General features: G+C 46.8%; 2 protein-coding genes across 4 annotated transcripts in view; both read left to right on the plus strand.

The window, feature by feature from the left end:
• Positions 1 to 1,988: 1,988 nt before the first annotated feature.
• Positions 1,989 to 6,052, plus strand: LOC135384124 (neprilysin-1-like). The gene is made up of 2 exons (XM_064613342.1): positions 1,989 to 2,096; positions 3,957 to 6,052. Exons 1-2 carry the CDS (start codon positions 2,046 to 2,048, stop codon positions 5,934 to 5,936), a joined length of 2,031 nt encoding a protein of 676 aa, XP_064469412.1. The 5' UTR covers positions 1,989 to 2,045; the 3' UTR covers positions 5,937 to 6,052.
• Positions 6,053 to 12,014: 5,962 nt separating this feature from the next.
• The window catches only part of LOC135386180 (sperm-specific sodium:proton exchanger-like), a 29,705-nt gene continuing 15,631 nt past the window's right edge, over positions 12,015 to 26,088 (plus strand). For 2 of the 3 annotated variants that reach the window (XM_064615950.1, XM_064615951.1), the window contains exons 1-12: positions 12,015 to 12,236; positions 13,810 to 13,832; positions 13,916 to 13,971; positions 14,465 to 14,716; positions 16,329 to 16,466; positions 16,870 to 16,971; positions 18,295 to 18,562; positions 19,238 to 19,381; positions 19,438 to 19,606; positions 21,988 to 22,069; positions 22,828 to 23,018; positions 24,140 to 24,244. In XM_064615950.1, the coding sequence (XP_064472020.1) occupies positions 12,108 to 12,236; positions 13,810 to 13,832; positions 13,916 to 13,971; positions 14,465 to 14,716; positions 16,329 to 16,466; positions 16,870 to 16,971; positions 18,295 to 18,562; positions 19,238 to 19,381; positions 19,438 to 19,606; positions 21,988 to 22,069; positions 22,828 to 23,018; positions 24,140 to 24,244 (1,659 nt within the window). In that variant the 5' untranslated portion in view covers positions 12,015 to 12,107. The remainder of the gene's footprint in view (positions 12,237 to 13,809; positions 13,833 to 13,915; positions 13,972 to 14,464; positions 14,717 to 16,328; positions 16,467 to 16,869; positions 16,972 to 18,294; positions 18,563 to 19,237; positions 19,382 to 19,437; positions 19,607 to 21,987; positions 22,070 to 22,827; positions 23,019 to 24,139; positions 24,245 to 26,088) is intronic. The other variant, XM_064615952.1, reaches the window with a different exon arrangement.

Raw genomic sequence — 26,088 nt, forward strand, 5'->3', positions numbered from 1 at the left:
ACTGGCACCCTCTGTGCTAATATTCGGACACTCTGATTCCACTGCTTTCGCCAGCGAACGTTAGTCAAAGCTATATAGTCATGCATGGAGCACTGACGCAGAGGTGACGCTTGAATCGGTTGGACATCGAAAATACATCTTCATTGGAATGTCCTCCGGATTCATAGACACAAAGTATATGATGAAAGTTGACTTAACCCCTAAACAGGGCCGGTGCTAGGGGTGTGGGGGGGGCCTGAGGCAAAGGCACCTCGCGGGGCCTGTTTCACACGATTAAGTGCATACTTGATACCTAAAAAAAAGTAATCCCTGGTTGAGAGATTCGTGCGCGGGGCCTATGCAAGCGCGGGGCCTAAGGCGGTGGCCTTACTCCCCCCCCCCACCTATCGCCGGCCCTGCCCCTAGACAAGGAAAACACAGACGATCACAAACACATTCTCGATCGTCTGTGTTTTCCTCGTCTCGGGGTTTAGTCAAATTTCATCATGTACCACCAGCCTGCATTTTGACTCTTATTTACAAAGTACGTATATGTCGTTTCGCAATAATGCTGTATCAAGTGAACTTGTGGCGTTATTGTTTGTCTTATCCATTAATTCTTACGTATCCACTCCCATGGCTTTTTCACATAGAGCATCCGGAGCTTTTTTATGTCACCAGCTGAATTGTTTTCACTGTTTTTTTTAAGGGCATCAAGTCATATCATCGTATCATATTCGCTCGAAGCCGACATATTTCCAGAGTGATCCAATTTTAAGGTTGTTTTATAAATGAGTATTAATCAGAAGTGGTAGAGTCTGTGATAGCAGAGTGTAAACCATAATTAGTTTCGTTCCTACGTAAAGAGTACAAAGTCGGTCTGCCGGTAAAGTTTGGCCAAATCGAGGAAAATGTAACCGTTTTGTTTAATTGACGCAATGACGCACTAATCGTCAAACGGTAATTGTTGCCTTGTATATTATGTGCAAGTTCATTATTTTTATTCTATTAAATATTCCAAAGAGGAACTGCAATGTGACGAACTACTTTCTTCTGGCAAATGAGCAGTGTGCTGAGGTTTGTTAGTATTGCGGTGCGCCACACTATATGTGACAGTGTGTAAGGTGGATGATAACATTATACCATATCAGCTTCGCTTTGTAAGGCAAGGTGTATCTATAACGACATAATAGTTGGCGACAGTTAGACTATACCGACAGCTAGTCTTAATATTTTGTTAGTAATGTGACTCGTGCTTTTACATGACATGCCCCCAGTTACGCAATGTCCCATGACATTTTGTGAGCAGAACCCCAGTGATTTAACTTCATCCACACTGTGTCTGTTATAAGTGTATTGTATGTAGTATTGTACCTAATGAATAGAAAACAACTCCCTTGCTCTTCGAGGGGTTTATTGCTAAATACACTCTTAAAAAAAGGGTTTACTTTAACTCCTTAGTAGCATAACACCTTTCTCCCTACTGGAGAGTAATATTACTCCCCGGCAGGGAGAAGGTGTTATGCTACTCCCTTGAGGGAGTGAGGAGACACCCTTTTGAGCGTAATTGTACTCCCCAAAAGGGTGTTATATATGTGGCAAGGAAAGGAGTTAAAGTACACCTTTTTTTTTAAGGGTGTAGTTGTTAGTTGACCAATTGGGTAAGAATGTTTTTTTTTTTTTCATTTTTCTTATTAGGTGAGTAACCGATTTGGCCTGTAAGAACAACCCATAGTGTCGTCAGCTTAAGCAATGAATGTAATGTCGTTAAAGTAAGTGTAAAAGTAAGTAAAAGTAAGTAAAGTATCAAACACAAAAGAGAGAAGTTCGGCACAAAATCCTGCTGACAGCAGTTCCAGAAACATGCTTGCCACTAGATGAAACTTCTCCACAGACATATAAGCTCTGCATGGTCGTATGACCACTATCCAATACACAGCTGAAGTGAGGTTGATTGAGCCTCTATTCCATCATACCTCTGGCAAGAGAAGCATTGGAAGAAGAAGAAGAAAAAGAAGAAGAAGAGAAGAAAGGGATGAAGACATCTCTTGCTGTTTCCGTCCACGATGTCCTCGTGTGTGGAACGATCTTCTGACATTGAGATATTTCCTCTGCAGGTAAGGCATATCAAGTTCCCCGAGTTCTGAACACTTATTAGTTACCGTCAAATAGAACTTACAAAAGTTTTGACGGACAGCCTTACGCCGCCGATGTTTGGCACAGAAGGCAGTTCTGTTGAACACAATCAGGTTAGTGACATTGCACCGAAAGATCATTTACGTTTTATAGGTGTTTGCCTATATTTAACACAATGCCAGAAAGGAAAACGGTGTCAGGCTTAACGACAGTTGTTCAAATATCAGCGGGTCCTATACCATGGTCTTTCCCCTGCTATTCTCTCGTGCAAAACAATATAACGTATGAGCAGGTTACATATCTAGATCATGAAATGTGTGGGTTGTTGGCAATGTAGGTGTTGGCAAAGAAACTGCTCTGGGGCGCGCTGTGGAGGTGACGGACATATCTGGTTTCGATCAGGCTAGATTAGACGAAGTGAAACTGGGAAAGGTCAGGTTGTGTCAGTATTTTCCCCGGGTGGCGGTGGGGAGGTGGGGGGGGGCTGAACCCCCAACCCCCGCGCTCTGTAGGAGGTGCCGGAATTTGTCTGAGCCCCCCGTGTCGGCTTCAAACTGCGTATTTTTAGCCGAGGCTAAATGCTATTTTCGTATTTAACATTTGAGAAAATGTCGTAAATTGCTCATTTCGGTTTATTCGCGACAAAGAATTCAAAGGACATTCGTACATGTGCAATTTCCTGACTTTATGGTACTTCAAATCAAATCAAATCCTTTATTGCTAAATACAAGGTAGGGTGACAGTAACGGGGGCCCCGTAGCAGAGCTTGAGGAGGGGCCACCCAGGGTTAAATCGAATGTGTGGAACAACTGAGGAAAAATACACATGGACTTCGAGAAAAAGCCGTCATTCATACTTTGATTGTATATCCGAAATGCGTGTACCTAGAACATCGGGTGTGTAACCTAATGCAGATCCTATATTACTGATACGAGATTTCTGCAAACATGGGACAGTTAAGCCGTTTTGACAGCAAGGGGAGAATTACAACACTGATGGCCCACTTGACACATGCCTCAAACTGCACCAAGTGTTGAGTTCACAGTAATATAAATGAGCGAGAATAAACATAGAAACGCGATACAACTCAGCATAAAAACGTCGTTGAAGCCAAAACTGGCAACGTTGAAAAATATCATTGGTTTTCACACAATTGGTGAGCAACTACATGCATGCATATAAGCAATTGCTAATGCGTCAGAGATGATGATGATGATGATTGCATATGCAATGATTTCGCCTATTCAAGGCAGGGTGGAATAGAACTCTCAACTAAAAGGCCACCGGACAAGTACATGTGTCCTGCACACACAACCGGCAGAACAATATGTTGAGAACAATATAATAGCAGTCTTGATCATTCACTCTAGGTCTTGTTCATTGTTCATAATAGCAGTCTAGTTCTTGTTCACTTCGTTTACAGCAGAGGGAAGTGAAGAAAACAGCAGCGTCTAGAACAGTAATGATATGCAGGAAATCCAACAGCGAAGCCTTCTTCAATATACACAAGCCCCCCCCCCCCCTTTTCATGTAGTAGCCTACATTTCCTCAGGTGCAGAACGTTCGTACAAGTTGCACAAATACGTATATTTGTGCAACTTTCCTTAGTTTCGTTTACAGAGAAGCTACGTAACCTCGCGGTAAAGGCACCAGCCTTACGGAGGGTTTACAGTGCGCGTCTGGCTCGACAAAGAAAACTAATTTTGAGCTTGTGCCCCGTAACATGTAAACTCTCCCTAAACGTAGTAAACCTGAGACCGTATATGCAGTTTTGCTTCTCCCAATAGATACAAGTGCTAGATATACTTGTATTAACGGTAATCTCATTGTGATTTTTGCAGACCGAAAGTAGTGGCGGAAGACTTGTTACCGTGACGGAGGATTCCAAGGCAAGCACCGATAGCAGGTCCCCTGTGGCCTGCATTCTGGCTGCCATTTCCTTCGTGGCACTCATTGTTGTGGTGGTGGTCGCTGTTGTGCTGAAGCAACAGACCCGTCGGTACTTCACTGCACACCGAAACTGCAAGGTCTGCTTGGGTCACGAATACTCTATACTCGATGGCATCAACTATACATTCAACCCCTGCAACAACTTCTACGGATTCGTGTGCGGCAGCTGGAGGTCCGCGAAATCAGCTGCCAGCCATCTCGAAGCCACCCTTGCACAGGACATGGCGACAACGCTTATGGCCATCCAAGTGCCCTTGCTTGGGCAAACAGCTATACAAAAATCCGCAGCCCTTTTCCAGAGCTGCGTCCGTGGGGCACAGGAAGGACAAAGCTACCATACCGTGTTCGGCGACCTCTTTGATTCTTTGGGCTTGTTCTCGAGCGATGTGCATCCACTTACAATTATTGCGAACATGTCACTAAGCCTGCGAATGGACCTTCTAGTATCGTTTCGACTCGAACCAGCGGAAATGAAGCTCGTCATTGCCGATATCGATGCCACGGAGTGGAGATGGTTAAGGGAACGACTTCTGGCCTCGGGCGCCTACCATAAGTTTGTTGTCAATGGGCTGAGGACGCTCCTTCGTAGAGGTAATGTCCTTAAGGAGGCAGCAAGGATAAAAGCAATGGAAGAGACGCTGGCTCGAAGGTTCTTCACCGCCGACTGGGCTCCAGCAGAAGACTCCTGGAAACGGATGAAGCTTCGTGACCTAGCGAACCTCACGGGAGACGTCAGTGTGAAGCAGTGGGAAACGTCTCTTCAGCCATTTGTTTTCTGGAACATTACGTCAATGTCAGCCGTCGAGGTCGAAAGCGAAAACGTTATTGTTGTGCTCAACCATGTGTTGAATGGAATCCGGCGTGAAGACTTTCGGATTTTGCTTCGCTGGTTAGCACTGAGGCCTTTCTATACCGTTTTGTATAGGAACGCTACTGGGGCGTCAGTTTATGGTGCTAAGGGATGGATGGAAAAGGCCATAGCGACACTGTGTCTGAAGGAGAGCGAAGCTGCTATGGGATTCGCCGTGGCGGCACCTCTGTTTCTCAAATGGGTTACACCACGATCTCTGGCTGCCGCTCGGAATCTCACCGAGTCCATTGTCTGTTCACTCTCTGCAGCCATAAACAGCAGCACGTGGCTGGAGAACACCACTGCTGCTACGGCAGCGCAAAGAGCCACTTCCATGACGGTCTCCATAGAACACCCGAAAGAATTCTCGGACTTGGAGCACCTAAACAGCGTTTACTCATTTGTTCCGGATTTGAGCACTGACTACGTTGAGAACTGGATCACCGTTCGCAAATCCTTGGCGGAGCCGGAAGGTCACGGTCTCATACCCTGGTACCCAGTCATTCGAGGTCTAGATCGCTACTCGAGTGCGTCGAACCACTTGTGGATAAGTGGTAAACGATTGGTACCACCATACTTCGACGCAAGATCGGCGGCAGCCATTCAGGGTGGTCGTTTGGGCTCCGCAATTGCCCGACTAGCTGCCATGGCATTCACGCCCCATACAATCGATTCCTGGTCCGACGCAAGCAAGGAGGCCTATCGAAGTCGATACGAGTGTCTTATGTCGTCGTATGAAAAGTCAGATGGAAAGGCAGTGGAGCAAAAGTTTACGGACGCTGCGACTCTCAACGCCCTATACCGTGCGGTGGAGCTGAGGTCGGGTTGGGGCGACGAAAAACTTATGCGGTTCACAGGACCTCAGTTGTTCTTCTTGGGACTGTGCTATTTACTCTGTGGCGACAGCGTCGGCTCCCAACGGTGCAATGTTCCCCTGAAGAACCTTCCTGGGTTCGCCGACGCTTTCTCATGTCCCGAAGGTTCACCCATGAACCCGCGCAATAAGTGCATATTTTGGTGAACTTTCATACACCTAGTGTATTATAGCTTCATATGACCATTAATACCTTGTGCTTGCAGTACGAGAGATCTGAACCTTTCGGTCTTTTGAAATACATATTTCTGCAGAAGTCTGCACGTGCTGCTTTTGTTGATTCCTTTTAGTCCAGAGGACATATTTCATCCTTTCTCTTTTTTTTTTTCTTTTCATATGCTGGTGATACTTTTTGCTGGAGTTTGCTAACTGTTTATTAATAGAAGAATACTTGTTTACTTGTATCTATGCCTGTGTTCTTACTCAGTCCTCGAAGTCATTTACCACAGGTTCCTCTAGTGTTTTATAACGAATACTTTTTTTATTGTTGTTGCAGGTAGTACAAATCGTAATATACGAAAAAGTAGACTCTGGCAGTTCAGAGGTTATAAGAATTGTGTGAACATATCACATATCAATAATTTAGTGCTGTGGTATAACAAAAAAGAGAAAGAAAAGGGAAAAAATCGTCGTGGAGTATATTCATAGATGCAGAGCAGTTTATTGGTGGTGTTGCATGAAGAGCATACGTGGTAAACAAATATGTTGGTATGAAGAACATGTTACTGTACAGGGGAAATATCTGTTACTGTTACTGGTGCGCACTGTTTAGGAGGTGGTCTTTTTCTAACTTCTTTTTGAAACATACTGAACGTACTAACCAACCGAATATCGAATGGTAGTGAGTTCCAAAGACGGGAAGTGTTGTAGGCAAAGGAGTAGCATCCATAATTGGTACGTATAGGGGTCACGCCTAACGGTTGAGTTGATGTGCTTCTTGCATATACAATTGGTTGCAGAGGTGCAAGTGTTATGGAGTCTATTGCAACTAGGTTGTTTATAATTTTGTATGCTAATTGAAGTGATCTGAGCGCAATATATTTCACCATAGTTAATATTTGCAGAGTATCATAGGCGAAAGCTATGGGGTGATGTCTATTAAGAAACAATAGGGTTCGCAAGGCGGTATCTACGATGGTTTCGACAGGCCGTAATGGTGTTTTATATGTTAGTCCATAAATTGTTATGCCGTATGATATGTGAGAATGTACAAATGAGTTATAGATCATTAGTAACGTCTTAGTGTTAAGTATGTAGCTCTAACGATATAGAATAGGGATGTATGCCCTGATCTTCTGACAAATAGAGTTGATGTGTTTCTTCCACGACAGGTCTTGTTCAAATATGATGCCGAGATATTTGGAATCATTAACTTTCTCTTAGTGCTGTGGGCACTCTTCCATGTATATTGGCAACATGTCGATAGAGGGCGCAGTCCTCATCGGTCCGCTCTTCGGGAAGGGGGGCGTGGTGGTGCTTTAAGGGAAACGGATTTAAGGAGCAGAAGGAAGAAGGCACGGGAAGGCTCTCCTTGGTGGATGGACTCGTGTAAACTGCTGAGGCACGGAGGTAAATAAAACTTGGATGCATTGACTTGGTTTCTGAGTTGCTTTCACGGGCCGGACGGGCGAGCACGACCCCGAGAGTGGGAATGGTCCCCACATTTTGGCGCCCAATTGGTTTAGGGATGTAGACGTGCGTTCGGTGGCGGGAGGATGCGGCCAGGGTAGGTTTTTCCTTGTTTTTGAATGTGTTTTGTTTTTCGCGACTGTTTGAACAGCCTCGCGCTGTTGTCCCGGTGCCGGTTGGCTTTCCTGTCTCGGGGACAGTTTAGCCGGAAAACCGCGTTGTTTTTAAATTTATTATTACTCTGGCCTCACGATACCTGCGCTGCCGAAGTGGGTGGTTAACGCCCCTTGTTGCGGAACCTGCTCGTGTGCCCGGCCACGCGAGGGACGTCGTCAGTTACTCAAGTTTCCTCTCTTTTTCTAGCTAATTACGTTTCTTTTTTTGCCACTATTTGAAATTGGTAGGGAATACGGTATCTCGAAGCCTCGGATGTTTCCTTTTTTTATTGTGCACTCCCATGTTTTCGAGTCTTGCAGTCGCTTCACTGGAGGTCCAGGCGCGGACTGGCTCCCGGCGCGTCCCGACCATGGATACGAAACCCGCCCCCAAGGGGAGGTTCCTCACCGACCAGTCACATCGGTCGGAAGTAGGCCTGTTGACGGTGACCCGATTTGCCGGGCAGTCACGTTCTTGGGGTTATGGTATCTGCAGTGCCTTCCCCAAAATCTATTTGGTGCTCACTTAGTACCGGTACACAGACTAGAGGTCTGAACCAGACTTCGTAGCTAGCATGACTGCCTATCAGACTGTCATGAGAACCGTCAACGGAGTAACAATCACGTGCATCCTGTAGGCTGCACTGATATCAGACGTCTGGCACAAGCTATTCCCGCCACTGCCACCCCCCTTTCGCATGTATCTCCGAGCATATCACTTTGATAGCTCTGAAGCGATAGCGTGGGAAGATCGTACTTACACGATATCTTCCTGGTGAATTTGGCGCCTACTCAACCGAGTATAGGCTTTTAGCTGATGGGATGAGCAAACCATGCTTCTAATGTGTTGTTCCCCCAAGCATTTGATCCCTTCGTATTTCTGCAGAGGTCGATCACCGCAATTAGGGACCTAGAGAGGCCCGCATTGCACCAACTACGCTCCGTTCCTTCCGGACCTGCTTTCAGCTACGACACTATGCGCACGTAGCTGTTACTATTTTCGGTCACCAAAACCTGGTGCTCGCGATGTAGTATCTGTTACTGTGATTTCCGTTACGCGGACTTCCACGTTTACATTTGGGGAGGGCTTTTCCAGGCGCTCGCGGTACGGAGTTACCCTCTTACTGCCGTTCCCTTTTCCTTTTTATTCCAGGTTTACTATGCACCGTCAACCTCAATACGAAAACGTACCCAGGACATCTCGATGGGCATCTCGGTTCCCTCGGTCGACGCAGTACGCCCGTTCCCGGTCACCCGGACCCACCCACAGGTCGGCGTCGACGTGGACCGTAGTTCATCAAGGGTACCCAGTTTCTTGGGCGTCACATAGCCGGTGGTCGGCGCAGCCACGCCTCCTTAGGACTGCTGATCTGGCCTCTGCCCCACCACCGTTCAGGGGACTCACCATGTCAGAGCGGAACCCAGCTGATCCTCTTCAGCCTTGGTCACCCGAAGAGGAGAGCAAGTTATGCCCCGTCTGTCAGGTACCTGAGCTGCACCGAGCAACTCACCGGCGCGGCAACCTGCACCGATCTCGTGTTGAGCAGGCCCACCGCCCTGAGACGATCGACGTGGCCACCGCCCTCTCGACCCTCCGTCGGCTCCGTCCGGAGCTGCTACGCGAGACCGAGGGGCAACCCAGACAACCCTCTCCTCCCCCCGCCGGTGACGATGACCTCATCGACCTGGACCTGGACGCATAATCGTGATTGTCTTCCACTGTGTACATACTTTTGGGATGGGGGAAATGTGGGCACTCTTCCATGTATATTGGCAACATGTCGATAGAGGGCGCAGTCCTCATCGGTCCGCTCTTCGGGAAAGGGGGCGTGGTGGTGCTTTAAGGGAAACGGATTTAAGGAGCAGAAGGAAGAAGGTACGGGAAGGCTCTCCTTGGTGGATGGACTCGTGTAAACTGCTGAGGCACGGAGGTAAATAAAACTTGGATGCATTGACTTGGTTTCTGAGTTGCTTTCACGGGCCGGACGGGCGAGCACGACCCCGAGAGTGGGAATGGTCCCCACAGTGCTTTGTTGAATATCTTCAGGTTGAATGTTGTGTGTAGCGGTTTTTTCCCTTACTTATTCCTATGTGGTGCTTCATGGAGTTATCACACGCTGTGAACTGAGTTACCCGTGTGCACATGTTGATTTTGTGTTTTTTTTTGTTGTTTTGTTGTTTTTGCGTTTATCAGCAGTTGTACCCGTACACAACCTTGTACATGTTGGCACAACGGCAGCAAAGAATAATATGTAGAAAGCATCCTTGCCACATGATGTGAAGAGTAGGATGGCTCGGTCCCCTGTCTCCCTCAGCTGCCAAGCTGCATGTTCTTCAGTCGTTGCGTTCCAAGAGCTGAGTGTTCGGGCGAGGCCTTGTACTAATTGTCCCCTTCCTCAAAGCAAAGGCAGGATAATGCCTGGTGTCATTATTCGCTCTGTAAATGCGGCTTCTCGAAGGTAAGAGTGCCACTTGGAGCTGCGGCCGAGAAGACTTCTTCGAGAAGGCTGGGCAGTAACGACCGCTCAGTAACAGAAGAGGAATGATAAGCACCGTAGTGGCTATCCACATGATTTCTCCGTGCGTTGGTTGGTTAGTTTAAAAAAGAAAAACATGGAGATGTTGGCCCAACTCTGCATTGGGTCTGATACTCCAGTACGCTTATGGTAGCTCCGTACGTCGTTATCGGCCTATCGGTTGATTTTGTAGCTCTGGAGGTGACACCTCAGCATCAGCCGTCGTGGGACTCTTGCACGTTGATCTTTCTTAGAAATTCCAATTGACGTTATGGGACGAATGGATAAGCGAATCAAGCGTAATGGCATCAATGTCATATAGAAAGACCACATTTTATTAAACAAATGTGACCTGGGCCGTGGATGGCGTTTATCTTCTTAGCTAACAGGCCTGGTTGTACATATGTTCCCTGATGATTGCAGCCAGGTATATTGTTTTATATTTAGATAAAACTCGAAATGAAAGAGAGGTTCGCAGAGTATACCCAGACTAAAAAACACAATGAGATACGCGGGTTGACGAACTAAACAAATATTTTTCGGGTAGCTTGTAGGCAAAGCTGAGACGCTCCAACACAAACAAACTTAAGAAATTACTAATGCTAGCTTGTGGACAGAGAGGGAACAGCAAGTGTAACAATTACAAGGGGTACGCGAAGAGCTTCGTAGTACACTCTTAAATTCAGAACACACTTTTTGGTGCAAATGTGGTGTAATTTGGGTGCTACTGCCTTTACAACACCCTTTACCCAAATGTTACACCCTTCAAGAAAACAATGTTTGCATCTGGGTGTTATAGGCGTGTAATAGGGGTGTAATTGTAACAATTTTAAGAGTGCATGTTTGGCTGCTGGTGTTAAAAGGGTGTGTAGCAGAACAAAAGGCTTAATACGGTTGTGCAAACCTGGTGACTGCCGTGTACACTTTTTCAATTTAGACTGATTGAAAACTGACCTTAATTTCCCTTTACCGTACATATTACTTTACCTTCGCTTCCGATCTAATACAGTACATGCAAGAGAGTCGAATATTCCTGGCAACGAGCTTCACGTTCACATGCCTGATATTTGTTCTGATAACATTCCTGAAAAAAGAAAAGTTTCCTGATGTCACGCGAACATGTGTGAAAATCGAATAAGGAAGGATGCAAGTGAACTCACTATTAATTAATTAGTTCATGAGGCGACGCATGCTCAGGTGCACCGACGCGCGTGGATTAGTGATACGAGGTTCTCCGGTCCACCTAACCAAACTGCTGTGGTTTGAGTATACGCGTTTCTGTTGTGCATTTGGCGCGTTGACTGATTTGCATTACTGGTGCAACATTGTACGGCGTGAGCGGTGACATACCTGTAGAGATTGTCTATAGCCGTGCGTCTTGTCGATGTCGACGTTGCAGATGTAAAACGATGTTTTGTTGTTTCCCCTTGCTAAGCCTACACCTTTATCAAGGGTGCAGTACAGTTCTGCAAGGGTGTTGGTATACCCCCAAAAGGAGTCAGTTATGGTATTTCTGTATTACACCTAAAAGAGTGTTAGCTTAACACCTTTTTGGGAGGGTGTAGAGTCATCCAATGATGTAAATGTACACCAAAAAGGGAGTCAGTTATGGTACCGCTGACTTACACCCAAAAAGGTGTTCGGAATTTAGGAGTGTAGTTAGTTAGACTTGGCATATATCGGCACACCTGAAAAACGTTTCTTCGCCTTCTTCATGGTGAGACAATTTTCCAGCACCAGTTCTCAACAGCAGAAATATACTTCCTAACGACGCTGCAGTTGCTGAAGCTCTGCAGCTTTTCTAGTGAGCAACATAGCTCAGTTGCGATGTTCCCAGTCTTCTGCGTCTCTTTTCGCCTATCTGCTGTAACTTGGACGCCATAAAGTAGTTCACTGAATCATTTCTTTGTTTGAGTTTGTCGTCGTCAATGTCAAGGACTAGGTGCACGAGCTGGAATTGCCGTGATGAGCGTGTGCATGGTCGTTCTGTTTAATCACTCGTGTCTTACGTTCCTTGGATGCGTCGTGGTCCATCGCAGTGTATTTACATCGCAAACTGCCGTTCTTTCTCTGCTTGCAAGAATATGTCTGGCAATATGTCTCACGAGGACGGTCATTATACTGAGCCTGACATCCACCTGTCAACGGTAAGACGTTATCCCTCATTTTGCTTGAACACTGCATGTTCTCATGTATTCAAGGAGGTAAATGTTTCGCATGAGGATGGCACCCCCTTTGTATACGATTCGATCCAGCAGTTGATAAAGAGCAAAAGAAGGGCGGGTGTTAAGGTTTCCAAGCAAAACGTTCCCGAGCAAGGGAACGTTTTGAAGTGCAGCGGCACAGGCGGACTTATGTAGGGCAGCTCACATGCGCATAGCATTTGTACATATGCGTTTATAAAATGTTAATTACCAAACGTTAAGTTAGTTAAAAACGGGGAACCTTTCATTAAACGTTTGCATCACGGTGCCTTCAATATAGCACAGTTTCAGCATACAGGGTGTCCCAGAAAACGTGTCATTGATTTAATATTAATAATTGGGTGTTTACGGCGCGAGACAACTGAGATCATGAGCGACGCCACAGCGGTCGGTCTGTGGATTGCTTTTGCCCACCTGAGGGTTCTTTAACGTGCGGTGAAAGCTCATCACACGGAACCCCGTATTTAACGTCCCTCGCGGAAGACGGCGTGTCTAAGCAACTTGTACCCTGCCACCAAGTTGCTGGCGTCCTCGGCCGGGTTCGAACCCGCGATCAGAAGGCGAACACGCTACTGACTGAGCCACCGAGGCCGGTAGTGTCATTGAATTATAATGAAAAACTACACCACCTAGGATCATGCGGACAACGATTTGTTCTTACTAGGTTGTTGCCACCTCCTGATACGAATGTCGTGTAACGTAAATCTTATTATGTAAATTTTTGCGAACTGAAGTCCGAAATTTGCAGAGGTCACTCTTTTACCCTATCAGTGTGAAGAGCGTGTCTAATTTACTCAACTTAATGGTAATTGGCAGTGGTATTCCGGGACTGTCCCATCAGAAAAAATAGCCGAACATCATGCTCTACGGAGTTAGCGCGCGAACAATTTTTTAACGCAATCGTTGTCAGTTCGACGAAAGGAAGTTGGAAACCCTGTCTACACCGGCACAGCAGACAAAGATAACACTGGCATGAGATCTCGTGTCCGGCTTTCGCAGGAATCGTGCTTTCCCTCTCCCAATTTCTGGAACTGTCACTTTTTCTACTATCACTTTGTGGGCTGGGTTGGGAACCTCCTTTCGTCGGACTGTCAACGATTGCCCTCAAAAAGTCGTAGCGCGTTATGGCCGGCGCTCCGAAAAGCATGATGCTCGGCTATTTTTTCCGATGGGATAGCTCGTGAATATCACTGTCAATTATTATGAATTTGAGTGAATGCAGCATGCTCTTCATAATGGGGGGGGGGGGGTACAAAAGTGACCTTTACTTGTCAATTTCCCAGTTCAGTTCGCAAATATTTACGTAATTGAACTTACGATACATGACATTCACATCAGCAGGTGGCAAAAACTTAGTAAGAACAAATGAACAAATGCCGTTGACCACGTGATTCTAGGTGGCGTAGTTTTTTATTACGTATAATTCAATCACACGTGGGACACCCTGTATAAGAGTGATGTATAAGTAGTCTGTCGATTGTGCTTCCTGTAATGCGTAGTTTATTTAACGTTTCAGCTCGAAAGACTCAAGAAGAATGAGTAAGTATAGGCGTTTCCCTCGATGTCTATCGAACTTCACGGTGCTAGCGAGCAATTTATCTTGTGCGATTGTGCTTTTCCAGCTATGAGCTACAAACAATACTCTTCGGCATCATCTTTACGGTCATCTTCATAGCGTGTAAGTCCCTGTTACCTGTTGACGTCAGTCGCACAACGAAATTGAAAGAAAAAAAAATGCATTCGCAAAGGCACCGACCGTGTCTTTGGTGTTGACGTTGATGATGAACACAGTTAGGTGCCGAGGGTTCTCAGATTTTGTACACTAAGGACGTCCGCTTTTGTAAACCGCTTCGGAACAGGAAATTTCACTTGCTGGGCTACTTGGCCAGCCATTTTCGCGCATTGAACGCACGCACATGATTATTTGATATTGCGTCCTGCACTGGTGCTTAAAAGAATAGAAATGTCGCACCCTTTAAGGCGTTCGATTTTCATCCAGCTGTGTAAATACACAACAAGGCAATAAAAAGAGAAATGAAAAATCACTGGCGCCGATGTGGAGGCCTCGCACTCTCTTTGGAAACATACTTCACACATCATTCTGTGTGATGTTTGTGGTCAGCAGCTACCTAAGGCACATAGGATACTGAAGGCCTCTCTGTCCCATGCAGGCGTGTTACGGTCAATGGAACGTGCGCTGGGCATTCCACACACAGTGGTGGTTGTGATTACTGCTGCCATTGTCAGCTACTTCGTTCCAACGTCGGAAGTGGACGAATTCCTTATTGACTCCTGCCGCTGCAAGTTTGACGTCTTCATCACGCTTTTACCTGCTCTCGTATTTTCCACAATGAACGGCATCAACTATTACATCGTACGCAAGTGCTACATTGAGATGGCAATCTTTTGTATTGGTACAACTGGTACGTAACCGTAGGGTTTCTATAAGTACAACACTTCGTCGAAGGCCTGCGATGCCTCCGAACCGCAGTGTCTGACGGCCCATTTCTTGGTTGTAAAAGGGTCGACATACTTGGCATCCATAAATCTTAATATGTAGCTGCAAGCATTTCCCAGCTCTTCTTGCAAATAGCTGACGTCACTGTCAAATTAGATATAGCTCTTCTTGACGCGTCCCTTGATGCTCAGTCACAGCTGAGAACCACGTCGCGGCCATTTCAGGGAACTATCCGTCCATGGAAAACCGACGGAAAACTGAATGTGCAGAGACCATACCGAATCTAAAATTGAGATGTTTCGGCCTTTTTATGGAAACTCGGTGGCGGTGCAGAGGCAGGCAACGTTAAGTGGTGGAGAACGCATTTGAGGCGGCAGTGAATGAAGAACAACAAGTGAGGCTTAATGTGCTCCGGCCATGGTCATGGTGTTTTGTCCTTTTCTGGATCGATATCGAAAAGGCCTCTACCCAAACGGAACCCGTGGTGTTCCTGGGGATTTCCTTCCCCGGAAAAACGGATCTCCCTAGGAGACAGACATTTTTCCGACGGACGTCCCCACATCTCCGAGTGGCCACGGTTTGGGCTTCCCACAAATATCCGTCGTTTGTCCGCATAGGAAGTTATACGGAGGTGCCCGGACGTTGCACTGGCGTTTGCGTACGTGCTCAGGGCGCTGCATTTTCTCATTATTATTGATACTGCTTTATTGAGTTTGTTGCGTAAGTGGGCAGATTCTTACTAGGTCTGTTGGCGTTTGTTTTCGCCATTTTGTTTGAGGCTCGGCCATTGCATCTTTCGTTCTCTGTTGCTCGTTTTTGTTTTGTTTCCGATATTTCTATTACAGACAACGAGCACAAAGTTAAAAAAATAGACGTACATATACAAGCTCTTAGAACCATGAAGATCACTCAGAAAGGCAGTGGCATACCTTTCAAAGCGAAAACGAGTACTATATATTGCTTGTCTCGCGAGCTTCCACAAAGTGGAGAGTCGAGTCTTCCTGCGAGTCAAACTAAAGGGTGAGGTGCTTATGTTTAATGCGCTTGCGTATACTTGTAACAGTGGACTGAAGGAAGAACTGCTTGGTGTATGAACTCACTATGACGTAACATCCGCGTTTCTTACTGCTTTTGGTGTGAGCCATTCAGTTGTCTCACCAAAAGTCGAACTCACGGCGCGAGACACCTTGCCATGTTTCTCTCTCTCCTGCAATAATGCTCCATTTAACGTCTCGTCAGGGACCTTATTCGGACAATTGTTCAAACGGCCGTTACGACATATCCTGCGGATGTACGGGTAGGGACGTCCATCCACAACGCTCCTAGGGATGTCCACCTGACATCCATTTCAGGACATGGACGTTGGGATATATTTCGGACGTCCGCAGGAGATAGTGTTCTGTCTGGGTAGGTGCGTTTCGCTGTTGGGAAATCGAGGATTCATAAAACTGTGAAAGGTGGAGAAGCATGGGTAAGGTGCATCAGACTCGATGGGCCTCTAAAACAGGACGTCAGGGTCCAAATCACACCAATGAATTGATATGAGCGTTTTCCAACAAGGGTCATTGTTGCTACAGCTATGCATGCGACTCTCTGCTCCCGGTTCGTGGCCTTGTTCCTTGACGGGACTTATCCTAGTGCCTGGATCATCGTTCTGGGGTGCCTGTTTTCCTGCAGCCAGCGGGAGTCGATGTTTGTTACCAACCTTCAGAAAGGTACGGTGCTTCATATATAAATACTACACTCTGTACTCAATGACTGTTGATGTAATGATAGCAATCCGTGCGAGACATGCGACAAGATGAAGCAGTGCAGTGGAACAGCAATATTGCTTTTAGCTATATGATCTGGTACCCCAGTACCTGCGTGTGGTTAAGCAGATGAAGCTTCGCCATATTTGGCCGGCATTGGCAATATTGGTCCAATATTCGACCAAGATGTCGTGCTGTTTGGGGAGGAGTCTCGTAACGTTACCATCAGTTCCACGTTGCACGTACGAAAATGCACAACGTTTAAAAGTTGACGGCCATCAACGTGGTACGTGAAGTACCCCATCCGTCGTCATTTTCGTGTATTAGTGGTCCTTACAACGTGTCTACAAACTCACGTTCATTACAGACAGGTATCCCATTCTGTCCACTATGCTGAACTGCGAATCTTTGGTATCCAACATTCTCGCTTGGGATGTCATGACCTTCACTTACAGCTCCGCGGTCCACGGTAAGCGTTCCCCAAACCGTTTTCGTTTACTTTTCAATGCGATATTGTCCTAAGTGGAAAATGAACTCTGACACCGAATGTTGACATTTTCGTCATAAAGGTAATTGTTCGCTCCCTAATCTGGTTGTAAAATATGTCTGGGAGGAGCGTTTGACTACAGACAACTCTCTTGCGAGCCCTTTCGCTTGAGGTCGACGTATTTCCAGGTCTATGCGTATTTTGTCGTGAGAGCAGACAGTGGACCCGCACCCATGGGATGGAGGAAAGAGGAGAATCTCTTAATCAGACAGCGTTCTGTTTCCGTGACAATACTCGTCAGGATGGTCACGTGTCAGTGTCCTCTCCCACATCTCCTCCCCACGTATTCTCTACAGTGGGACAAAAAAAAAAGAAAAAGAAAACGCAGCAGGAGGAAAGGACCATAGGGGAACGTCCTGTGTCCTCCCATTTCTCTTACGCTGACGATACGCGCACGTCTCGTTGCGCTGAAATTTAAAACCGTGTGGATTCCCCGATACGCCGATAATAACTTATACCGGGAAAGGCGGCGGTAAGCGAAGCAGAGATGTGGTAAATCAGGGACTGCACTTCCCGTAGAACCAAAAATCTACAAATTCGTGCACAGATAATGAACGATCACTGCAAGGAGGCTGCAGAGGGATTTCAAGCTCCAGCGATAGTCCCCTTTATGGAAGCGTCAACTATTATGTCATTCATGGGGGAATATTCTCGCCGAAAGGCAATTTCTCAGCACGTTGACTGCACCACCGAAGCGACCCACTTGCTCAACAGGTTCCGGCGTGTGCAACGTCTGCTGTGTAGGTGCAGATTTTTTTTTTTTTTGTCTGTTAAGATGCTGGTTGAACACTCCACCGCGCTATGCGTACATGTATATGCAGTAAGCACACAGTTGCGTATGGACGTTCTAAGTGACTGCAAAGTCAGCTGTTTATTTCAGTTCGTCCAAGCTTGACCTCCGGAATCATATTTTCCTGCTCCAAAAATGCCGCGTTCCCTGCATACACGTTGAACTCAGGAAATGAATAGTAACACCAAAACTCGACACGAACGCAAGTGAACAAGTGACGGACACGAGGAGAGTAACTCTGTCTCTTTTGGCCGCGCAGTCCCATCATTTTCAGACTGAACCAACACGCTCTACAGATTCTCCCACTCCAGCAAAAGAGTAGCGTCCACCGCAACTAGGTTTCCCTGTTCTGGTGACCAGCAGTGTACATGGCTGTGCTCCTGCTACATTGAACGTCTCTGTATGGCCTCCTGTTGGAACGCTTATTTTACCGTTGACACCGATTTCAATTACAGACGTCGGCCGCTACGCCTCTTTGTTCCTTTATCTGGGCATCAGCATGCTCGTGGGAAGCTTGATGGCCTACCTAGCCATGCACGTCCTCACTCGCGTTGAACCAGAACCCCCGTACGCAGTGCTAGTTCTCATGGGGCTCGCCTATCTGACCTTCATGATTCTGGAAAGCTTCGGTGCATGCGGCGTGTCAGGAGTCATTGCCTTCTCAATCATCACCAACAACCACATCCTCATCACATCATCGGACCTCGAAGAGCATCTCACAAGGTGCGTAGCCTAAGGCAGTTCTATGACGGTAGTTGAAGTATGCAACTGGGTGTCGTGAGGCTTTTGTTGTGTTGTCCTATGGTTTTGTTGTGTTGTGTTGTCCTTTGTTTGTTTGTTGTGTTGTCCTATGTTTAATCGTCTCATCCACCACTACGTTGCAGGTTCTTTTTTCAGCCTTCCGTGTTGTCTTTTAACGCAGTGGGAATTAGTTGCATATATTGTTGTGAGGAAATGGGTTCGGCAGAACAAGGCGTGTAGTGCTCAGCAAAGACTCGCTTGTTGGCACCCTGCCAGCGGGAGACTATGTTCGAGAAGTACGACAACGCCTACGAGAAATCCACCAGTCCTCTCTTTTGAGGAAAGCGCTAGGTCTTCGCCCTGGTTGAGGCTAAGCCAGGTGATGCACGTGCCAGGTGCACGTTTCTCAAAAGGATAACGTAACCGAGCTAAACACAGTGAACAGGGCATTTTTGTTTGTCCTATGGGGCGTAGGATTCTCTCTGACGGGTAACTATATTAAACAAAGCTATGAGTTTGATTTGACTTCGAAGTGTCGACTGTGCCAGGTTCGCGAAAACAGCTGATATTTTGCATCTCGTCGAGCTATCGCCGATAGATATTATAATTCTAGCCCTAACGAATGATAATGGCATACTTATTGCTCTCTAAACCTAGATACTGGACAATTATATACGAACTCAGCGAAGTGATCGCCATATTCATCGCCTGTATCTACACAATTGAACTGGCGAAACGTTTCTTATCCTTCAAAGACATCCTGCTCATCCTAGTCACCTACATCTTCGTCACATGTTCCAGGTGGGTCCTTCGAAGAGTAACATTCATGGTACGTGTTATTACATGCCTTGTTTCAGAGCGATATCTGTGCTCTTGACTCTGCCTGTCCTGGAGTACATGGATTACCACGTGCGCTGGCAACAGGCTATTGTATTAGTTTGGTTCGGAATGCGTGGATCGTTCCGCCTCCTCCTGGTGCTCTTCTACCAGCGGTATCTATTCGTCAACATACAGATCGCCTTTAAGGTATGGGCAATGAAGACTACGCTATTGATTACATTAGCCCACAAGTGTTGTCGGTTGTCCAATCTGGTATGCGCCGCGGCGGTGGTCGTTCTGTAAGGTCCAGTAAGGGTGAAGCCGTAACTGCATAGCGCGTTTCCTCGACGCGAAAACACTCCGAACATATTAGACGCTGACACGTTCTCACGACGTCCTCGGTGAGCAGAACGTTTCACCACTTTTGACGAATCAGGTGCCTGGCCGGAAGTGGTCGCGGGTGGTAGCATTGTTTCTTGGTAAATACGTTGTTGCAGAGACTCTCCGCCATCAGCCGCATGGGCAGCATCTGGTACCAGCCACAGAAAGCCTGTACCTGCGACGTCGTGACTCCACGTGACTGAGGAGTGCGAGGAGGCATAAAGCAAGCTTTCTGTAATGTATATATATATATATATATATATATATAAGGAGGGTACACTGTCTGTGCTTCTACGTATGTCATTCGTGATGTGGAGAGGGGTGGTCTTCGGACTTGCTCTCGTGTTATTCTAGCATCGTAGCTGGGTCTTGAAACGTTTTTTTAACTACCTCGTGTGACGTAGTGGTTAGGATGATCGCTTCCCGCGCCGATACTAGGAGGTGACTAACTTTCCGAAGAGCTACGGATCGCGGAGACGTGATCTCGTTCCCATCTGCGATATACCAAGCGTTTTCTCCCGGCGTCGCAAAATCGGAAACAGTAGGATGGCGAAACCGTTTCGTGCGAAATTTCGTAGCTACGAAGTATTTATTTACTTATGAAAATTCATAAAGGGGAATGACATAACTCTATTACGGCGCTGTATGCTTCTTTCTTTACATCGGCTCTCCGAATGCATCTTCCCTACGCCGTGCATGAAGCCTTTTCTTCCATGTCTTGACGACGTTGTCGCTTTCGCGCAGCAACCTGGCCTTACTGCAAAGGGAATTCCTCAGAAAAGCTGCTGCAGTGGTTATTTTAAGTCAAATCCCACGCGCTTTACGATCAACAGTACTGCGTCAGCCATTCCTACGCAACACGAAACACCCCGGACGCGTCCCGCGCAGTATTTCCGGCTGCACCGGTAGTGGCGCTGCACGGCGCGTTTGCAGCGCCTTCATTAGGTACTGCACAGGGCGTATAGCGTCACACCAGCGGCACTGCCGGGCGGGTAAAAAAACACGCTCGTTGTTGGTAGCTAAGGTCGTGCTGAGGACTGGAAGGTAGTAGGCTCGAATCCTGCTACCGTCTGCGAGGTTTTCCCTGGATTTTCGGGCCGACTTTGTAGACGAATGTCGGTACAGTTCACCTTGAAATCGGCCCAGCAATTATGATGCCTACTAACACCCCTGTCCCCCACTCCTACCTGCCACCGTACATCCTGCACCCAACAACAACTTCATTTTAAGAGGATGGATGGGGAGTTTCATCGCCAGGGGCGATACTCCACCTCGTTGCTGGTGGTGATGTGGGGAATGAAATGATGAACCCTTTCACAATAAGTATGGAAGTCCTATTGTGTCCAAAAAGGTCAAAAGAGCGTTGGTGGACTGGATTCGGCCAGGGACCATGAGAGCCCAGCTAAGAGAGCCGAAGAGTGCGGCACGGGAAGGTTGGTAGTGTGAACAATGAAGAAGAATGTGCTCCAGGTCCTCTAGAGCACCGCAGTGACACCATCTGGGAGAGTCAACTTGTCTCAAGCGGTAACGCCATTGAGGTGTAAAAGCCACATCGAGTCGCATTCGATGTGGCTTTTGCAGCGTCTTGACGAAAGGTGTTTCGTGCGTTGGATCAACTCTTGCTCAGCATAGATGGGGCGAGAATGTCGGTTGTCCATTGGCGAGAAGCCAGGGGTGTCAAGAGGCGTCGCAGAATGGAACGACGGTCTCCTCGCAGCAGTGCAATACTGGTTCGCTTCCGATACGAGAGGGCTGCTTCTGCGGCGCTGTCTGGCTGCTCATTCCCCACGACACCAGAATGGTTTGCAACCCACTGGAGAACCAGCCAGCGGCCTACACCGAATTGGCTTGTCCTGTTTACGGAATCGGTTGTCGGTTGTCATACATCCTTCACATTATTCTCATCCGAAACTCCTGTTGCAAATACCGCAACCTGACATTGAGCGCAACTAGAAGACCTTCTTTTGTTTTTGTTTTGTTATGTCGTTTTCCGAAAATGTGTAGTCTCGTAGCGTTGCTCACTGTTGCATGGCAGCATTTACCCCCGTAGCTTCATAGTACTCTCCGGAAGCACAACTGTACATCTTAAAATTCTCGCCGTCTTATTCTTGTTTTCTGACTACAGCGATCAGCACAATTTAGGCGAACATAGCGCTCTGCGATTTTTCATATAGTGCTAAATAAAACTAACGAGCTAAATGTTTCAGGGCATCATTCACGTAGCAGGAGTTGTCTTTCTGCAAAGCTTCGTCAACCCCATGCTCTACAGCGTGGTTCTCAGGTTTCTAGGTAATGTTCCAGCACTTCGTTAATTACTCAAATCACAGAGCAATCACACCACAATAATATCTGTACACCACAGTAATGTGACGAAGAAACGGTTTTCCCAGATTGGAAGTGACGACTCTGATACGCGGAGCGTAAGGTGTATATAAAGCGGTAACATTTCAGATCCCGTACATGTTGCCACACTACTTCTGAAGTTATCCCAGGGAAAGGTAAAAGGCGGTTAATTTCATGTTTTACAGCGAGTGGGGTAATATGCATGACTACAGCCGAAAGACACGGAGACGAACACAAAAACGCATACTCAAACACATCAGTTATAAATGCGATAGCATTATTGAGCTCCACACTTCAGAAATTCCCGTTTTTAGCCATTCTTAAGACGCTACTGAGGGAAAGAGAGGTCGGCACTGTCGTACATCTCCTGCGCGATGTTCTTTGAGTAACATGTCCTTCAAACCAATAAAGGACTCCCGCCGTAAATGAGATCCGGCTAGCCCATGTGTCAGGGTATAAGACACATCTCAAGCAGTGAATCCAACAGTGTCCAATAATCTTTTGTACCAATATATCGAGTGGGAACAGAAAATTGCTAAAGTTCAAATTCAAAATTTTTATTCACTCCGTAGGTTCACACTGCGTCTATTATCAGACTGCTAGGCATAGCCTAAAAAATAATAACTACTTTCGATACTTGCCTTGGTATTTACTTGGTCACTTGGTATTTACTTCATCACTTTAACGTCTTTTTCTTCACCCAGGTCTTCAAAAGGCCATGGCCGGCGATGAAGATACGATGCTTCAGGCGTTGGCTTACATGCGACAAATGGTGAACGTGTCGGAGAAACGACAGCGCAGCGAGAGTTATTTTATGACCGTCGACTGGGGCTGGGTGGCTGCCCGAACGCGAATGACTGCCAGGCTAATTACTGGTGCACAGCGTGTTCAGAACGTGAGTGCAAAGCTATAAAATGCACTGGTAAATTGAATCGCATGCCACCTTGTGACTCCAGCTATGTTATATATGAGGCATTTAATGGGGTTGTGGTCGATTGCATTATACGCGCGTTGCACTGTAGTCCAGAGCCATAGTCATCGCCAAGTCTATTGGTCCTCGTAAGCGCGTGATATCCCCCGCGGCCTCTCAGTGACGGAACTTCTCGCCATGACGTCACTGTCGGATGAGTTTCGGTATCTGCACTACGCGTCTGTTAGCATATTTGCTGTTAAACCTGGAATACAGGTTAACGTCGATGCAAACTAACCGCCTTTTACATTTACGCGGCATAACTTGCGACAAGACATGCCTGGTTATCCCAGATAAACGTAAAAGCCGGTGCTGTGCATCGATGTGAACCTGCATTGAAAGTTCCACAGCGAAGAGGATAATAGAAAGGAAAAAAAAGTGGGCACCGCGGATACCGAAACTCATGCGTCTCAGATGTCACAGACCTCACCGCCTCCATTGAGGCAGCGCACGAGAAGTCACGTGCTTACGGCTGCCAATGGGAATAGACGCAACTCTTGAGGTCTGTGACGTCTGCGCTTTGCACGGTAGTGCGTTTGAGGGCTTGTATCTTGCTAAGTACGCAGAAGAATAATTCTTTTTTCCTCAGTATTCTGGCGTGCAATACAATGCGTCCATGATGTAATCTATGAAAGTGTCTCAACGCCTTCAAGGCCAGGTGCCTCAGCCCTTTTGAGTCCAATGACAACACTCTGGACTAAAGAGCCATGAGCATCCTACTGTGTGAGCTTCCGTCGGTTTCTAGGCCAACGCTTGTGTATGATACTGACCCGCTGGCCCTTCGTGTCGGCACAGGTCCTCTCGAACCCGAAAGACATCCGATGCAAAGAAAATAAGAAAAAAAGCTGAGCAGCTGAGCGTATAGGAGAGCGTCCATTACAATACTTGTGTTGTCCCTATGTGTTGACATCGGACAGTACTTACGGTACACTCAACGCTTAAGCGAGGCATTTCAGTATGTTATGTTGGTCAGGATACAGTTCACTGACTAGTCACGCTGTTATTTCGGTTAGCAAATATGAAGTACATGCCTGTCGTATCTTCAGAAACGGCTCTTGCGCCGTCGCTCAACGGTGACTGAAGTCCTGCAAAAGGAGAATGAAACGGCTGCTTACCAAATAGCAATCGAAAACGCTCTTCGTATACATCAGGTAAGGATGGTTGCAGGAGGATGGTTGCTTTCTGAACCAGTAGACCATGCTGTTTTGTAAATACACAGGGAGAGCGTATAGCACATGGACCATAATGATCATAAAAGTTCCGAAACGGACTGAAAGCTCCCGAACACGTCTGCCAAGCCGGAAACACGTCTCACGCAACTTCAGCTACACTCCCAGAAAAAAAAAGAAAAAAGAAAGAAAAGGAGTAACGGGGATTACCTCCCACATTTACTACAGATCCACCACCACCCCTGTCAGTCGCTTACTCCCTCTTTCGTGCATTTGCCATGTAACTCCATCACTGCAAATAGGTACTCCCTCTTGTCAGACAAATTTTAATGGACAACTGATGTGTGACATCGCCCTCCTTCTCGTACGGTGACTTTCGGTGAAATGTGACCCAATTACGTCGAATACTTATCTCGGTGTTTACCGCATTCGAGGGAGGTTCCCAGTGGATGTTAGCTACGGGAAGATCGGATGTCTTTTCTAGTGAGTAGTTCTGTGGGACTACTGAAATTTCTTGGAGGTACACCCACTATCTCTTGTACACTATCATAACACTTCCCTTCGTCTTTCACGCACAACTTTTCCCATCCCCATCGAGTATGAACCAGTTATGAGCGGATACACAGATATTTCGATGTCAGAAATTTTGTAGATGATTCCAAACCAGCTGCAGAGGCACTGGTATAAATCTGTTGCATGGTGTCAGCATGATACCTGTAACTGGCGTCAAGGCTAGTCCTGGGAAATGGAGTAAAGTGGAACTCCCCCTTGGAGTGTGTATGTTTTACTACAAAAGGAGAGTTCTAAGGGAGACGCCATTTGCTCCCGTAAAGGAGTTGTGACGACACTATTTTTTCTCAGTGTACAGCTCGTTTGACTTATTTTACACGAGAGTGCTGTGGCGCGCAACACAGAGGTACAGGCAGAGGGGCCATTGTTTATGCTCACCATAACAGTGTGAGCTAGCTGGTGATACACTATGGACCAGTACATATGTGTTCAACGAAACACAACTGCTTGTGCTTTTGTTGCAGTCACAGCGACAACCACATCGACAAATTTCGATGTGTCAGTCACTGGTTGACAGGGTGTCGAACCGAAACGTTTTTCGTTCCGGTTTTCGTTCCGGTTACATCATAAACGATCCGGTACCGGTTCTGCTCCGGAGCAAAAAAATACCACGGTTCATACCGGTCTTTAACCGGTTCGCTTCTGCTGGGAATGCTCATCCCCACACACAAAAAAAATCAATGTTGCAAAATGTAAACCCGTTTATTCAGCATACATGGTATTTAATATTAATAGACAGCTGTGAAATTGGTAGCTCCTGGTTCCTGTAGGTGTACTGTCTGTTCAAATGGGCTTTCTCATTTCTTGAAGCGCATGCTACAAACTGACTTGTTTGTCGTGATGTCATACATAAAGTACTTTCTTGCTGGGTTTGAGCGATTGCGTCCCATCCGAATGTCTGTTGCTACTGTCTAGCCAGCAAGCATCACCGCACGAGTACGACGTAAATGGAGGAACACCTTCACTCACAAACGCGCTCGGCGGCTCCGTTTTATTTTCTTGGTGTCCTGTTCACAAAAGAGTTGCCACTTTGCACGGGCTTGCCCTCGCGTATACGTAAATGTATTCAACTTAGCTGCTCTCAAACAAGGGACGCGTTGCGCGACATTACCGATAAAGAAGCTGTTATGCAGCCCCCTTGTTGTTTAGTTGAGAGTTTGGGGGGATCAAATTAAAACGAACACTACGGCACATTGCTAGAGAGTCACATGTACCTCGAAGTCTGTGTGCGTGCGCGAACGATAAACCATTACAAA

This window comes from Ornithodoros turicata, chromosome 2, assembly GCF_037126465.1.
Source record: "Ornithodoros turicata isolate Travis chromosome 2, ASM3712646v1, whole genome shotgun sequence".
Classification (NCBI taxonomy): Eukaryota; Metazoa; Arthropoda; class Arachnida; order Ixodida; family Argasidae; genus Ornithodoros; species Ornithodoros turicata.

What these genes read in the sequence shown, in the direction of transcription:
- LOC135384124 (XM_064613342.1), top strand. Translation starts at nt 2,046, where the DNA reads ATGTCCTCGTGTGTGGAACGATCTTCTGACATTGAGATATTTCCTCTG. An exon ending in TTGAGATATTTCCTCTGCAG is followed by an intron (nt 2,097 to 3,956) that starts GTAAGGCATATC and finishes TGATTTTTGCAG; the next exon opens with ACCGAAAGTAGTGGCGGAAG.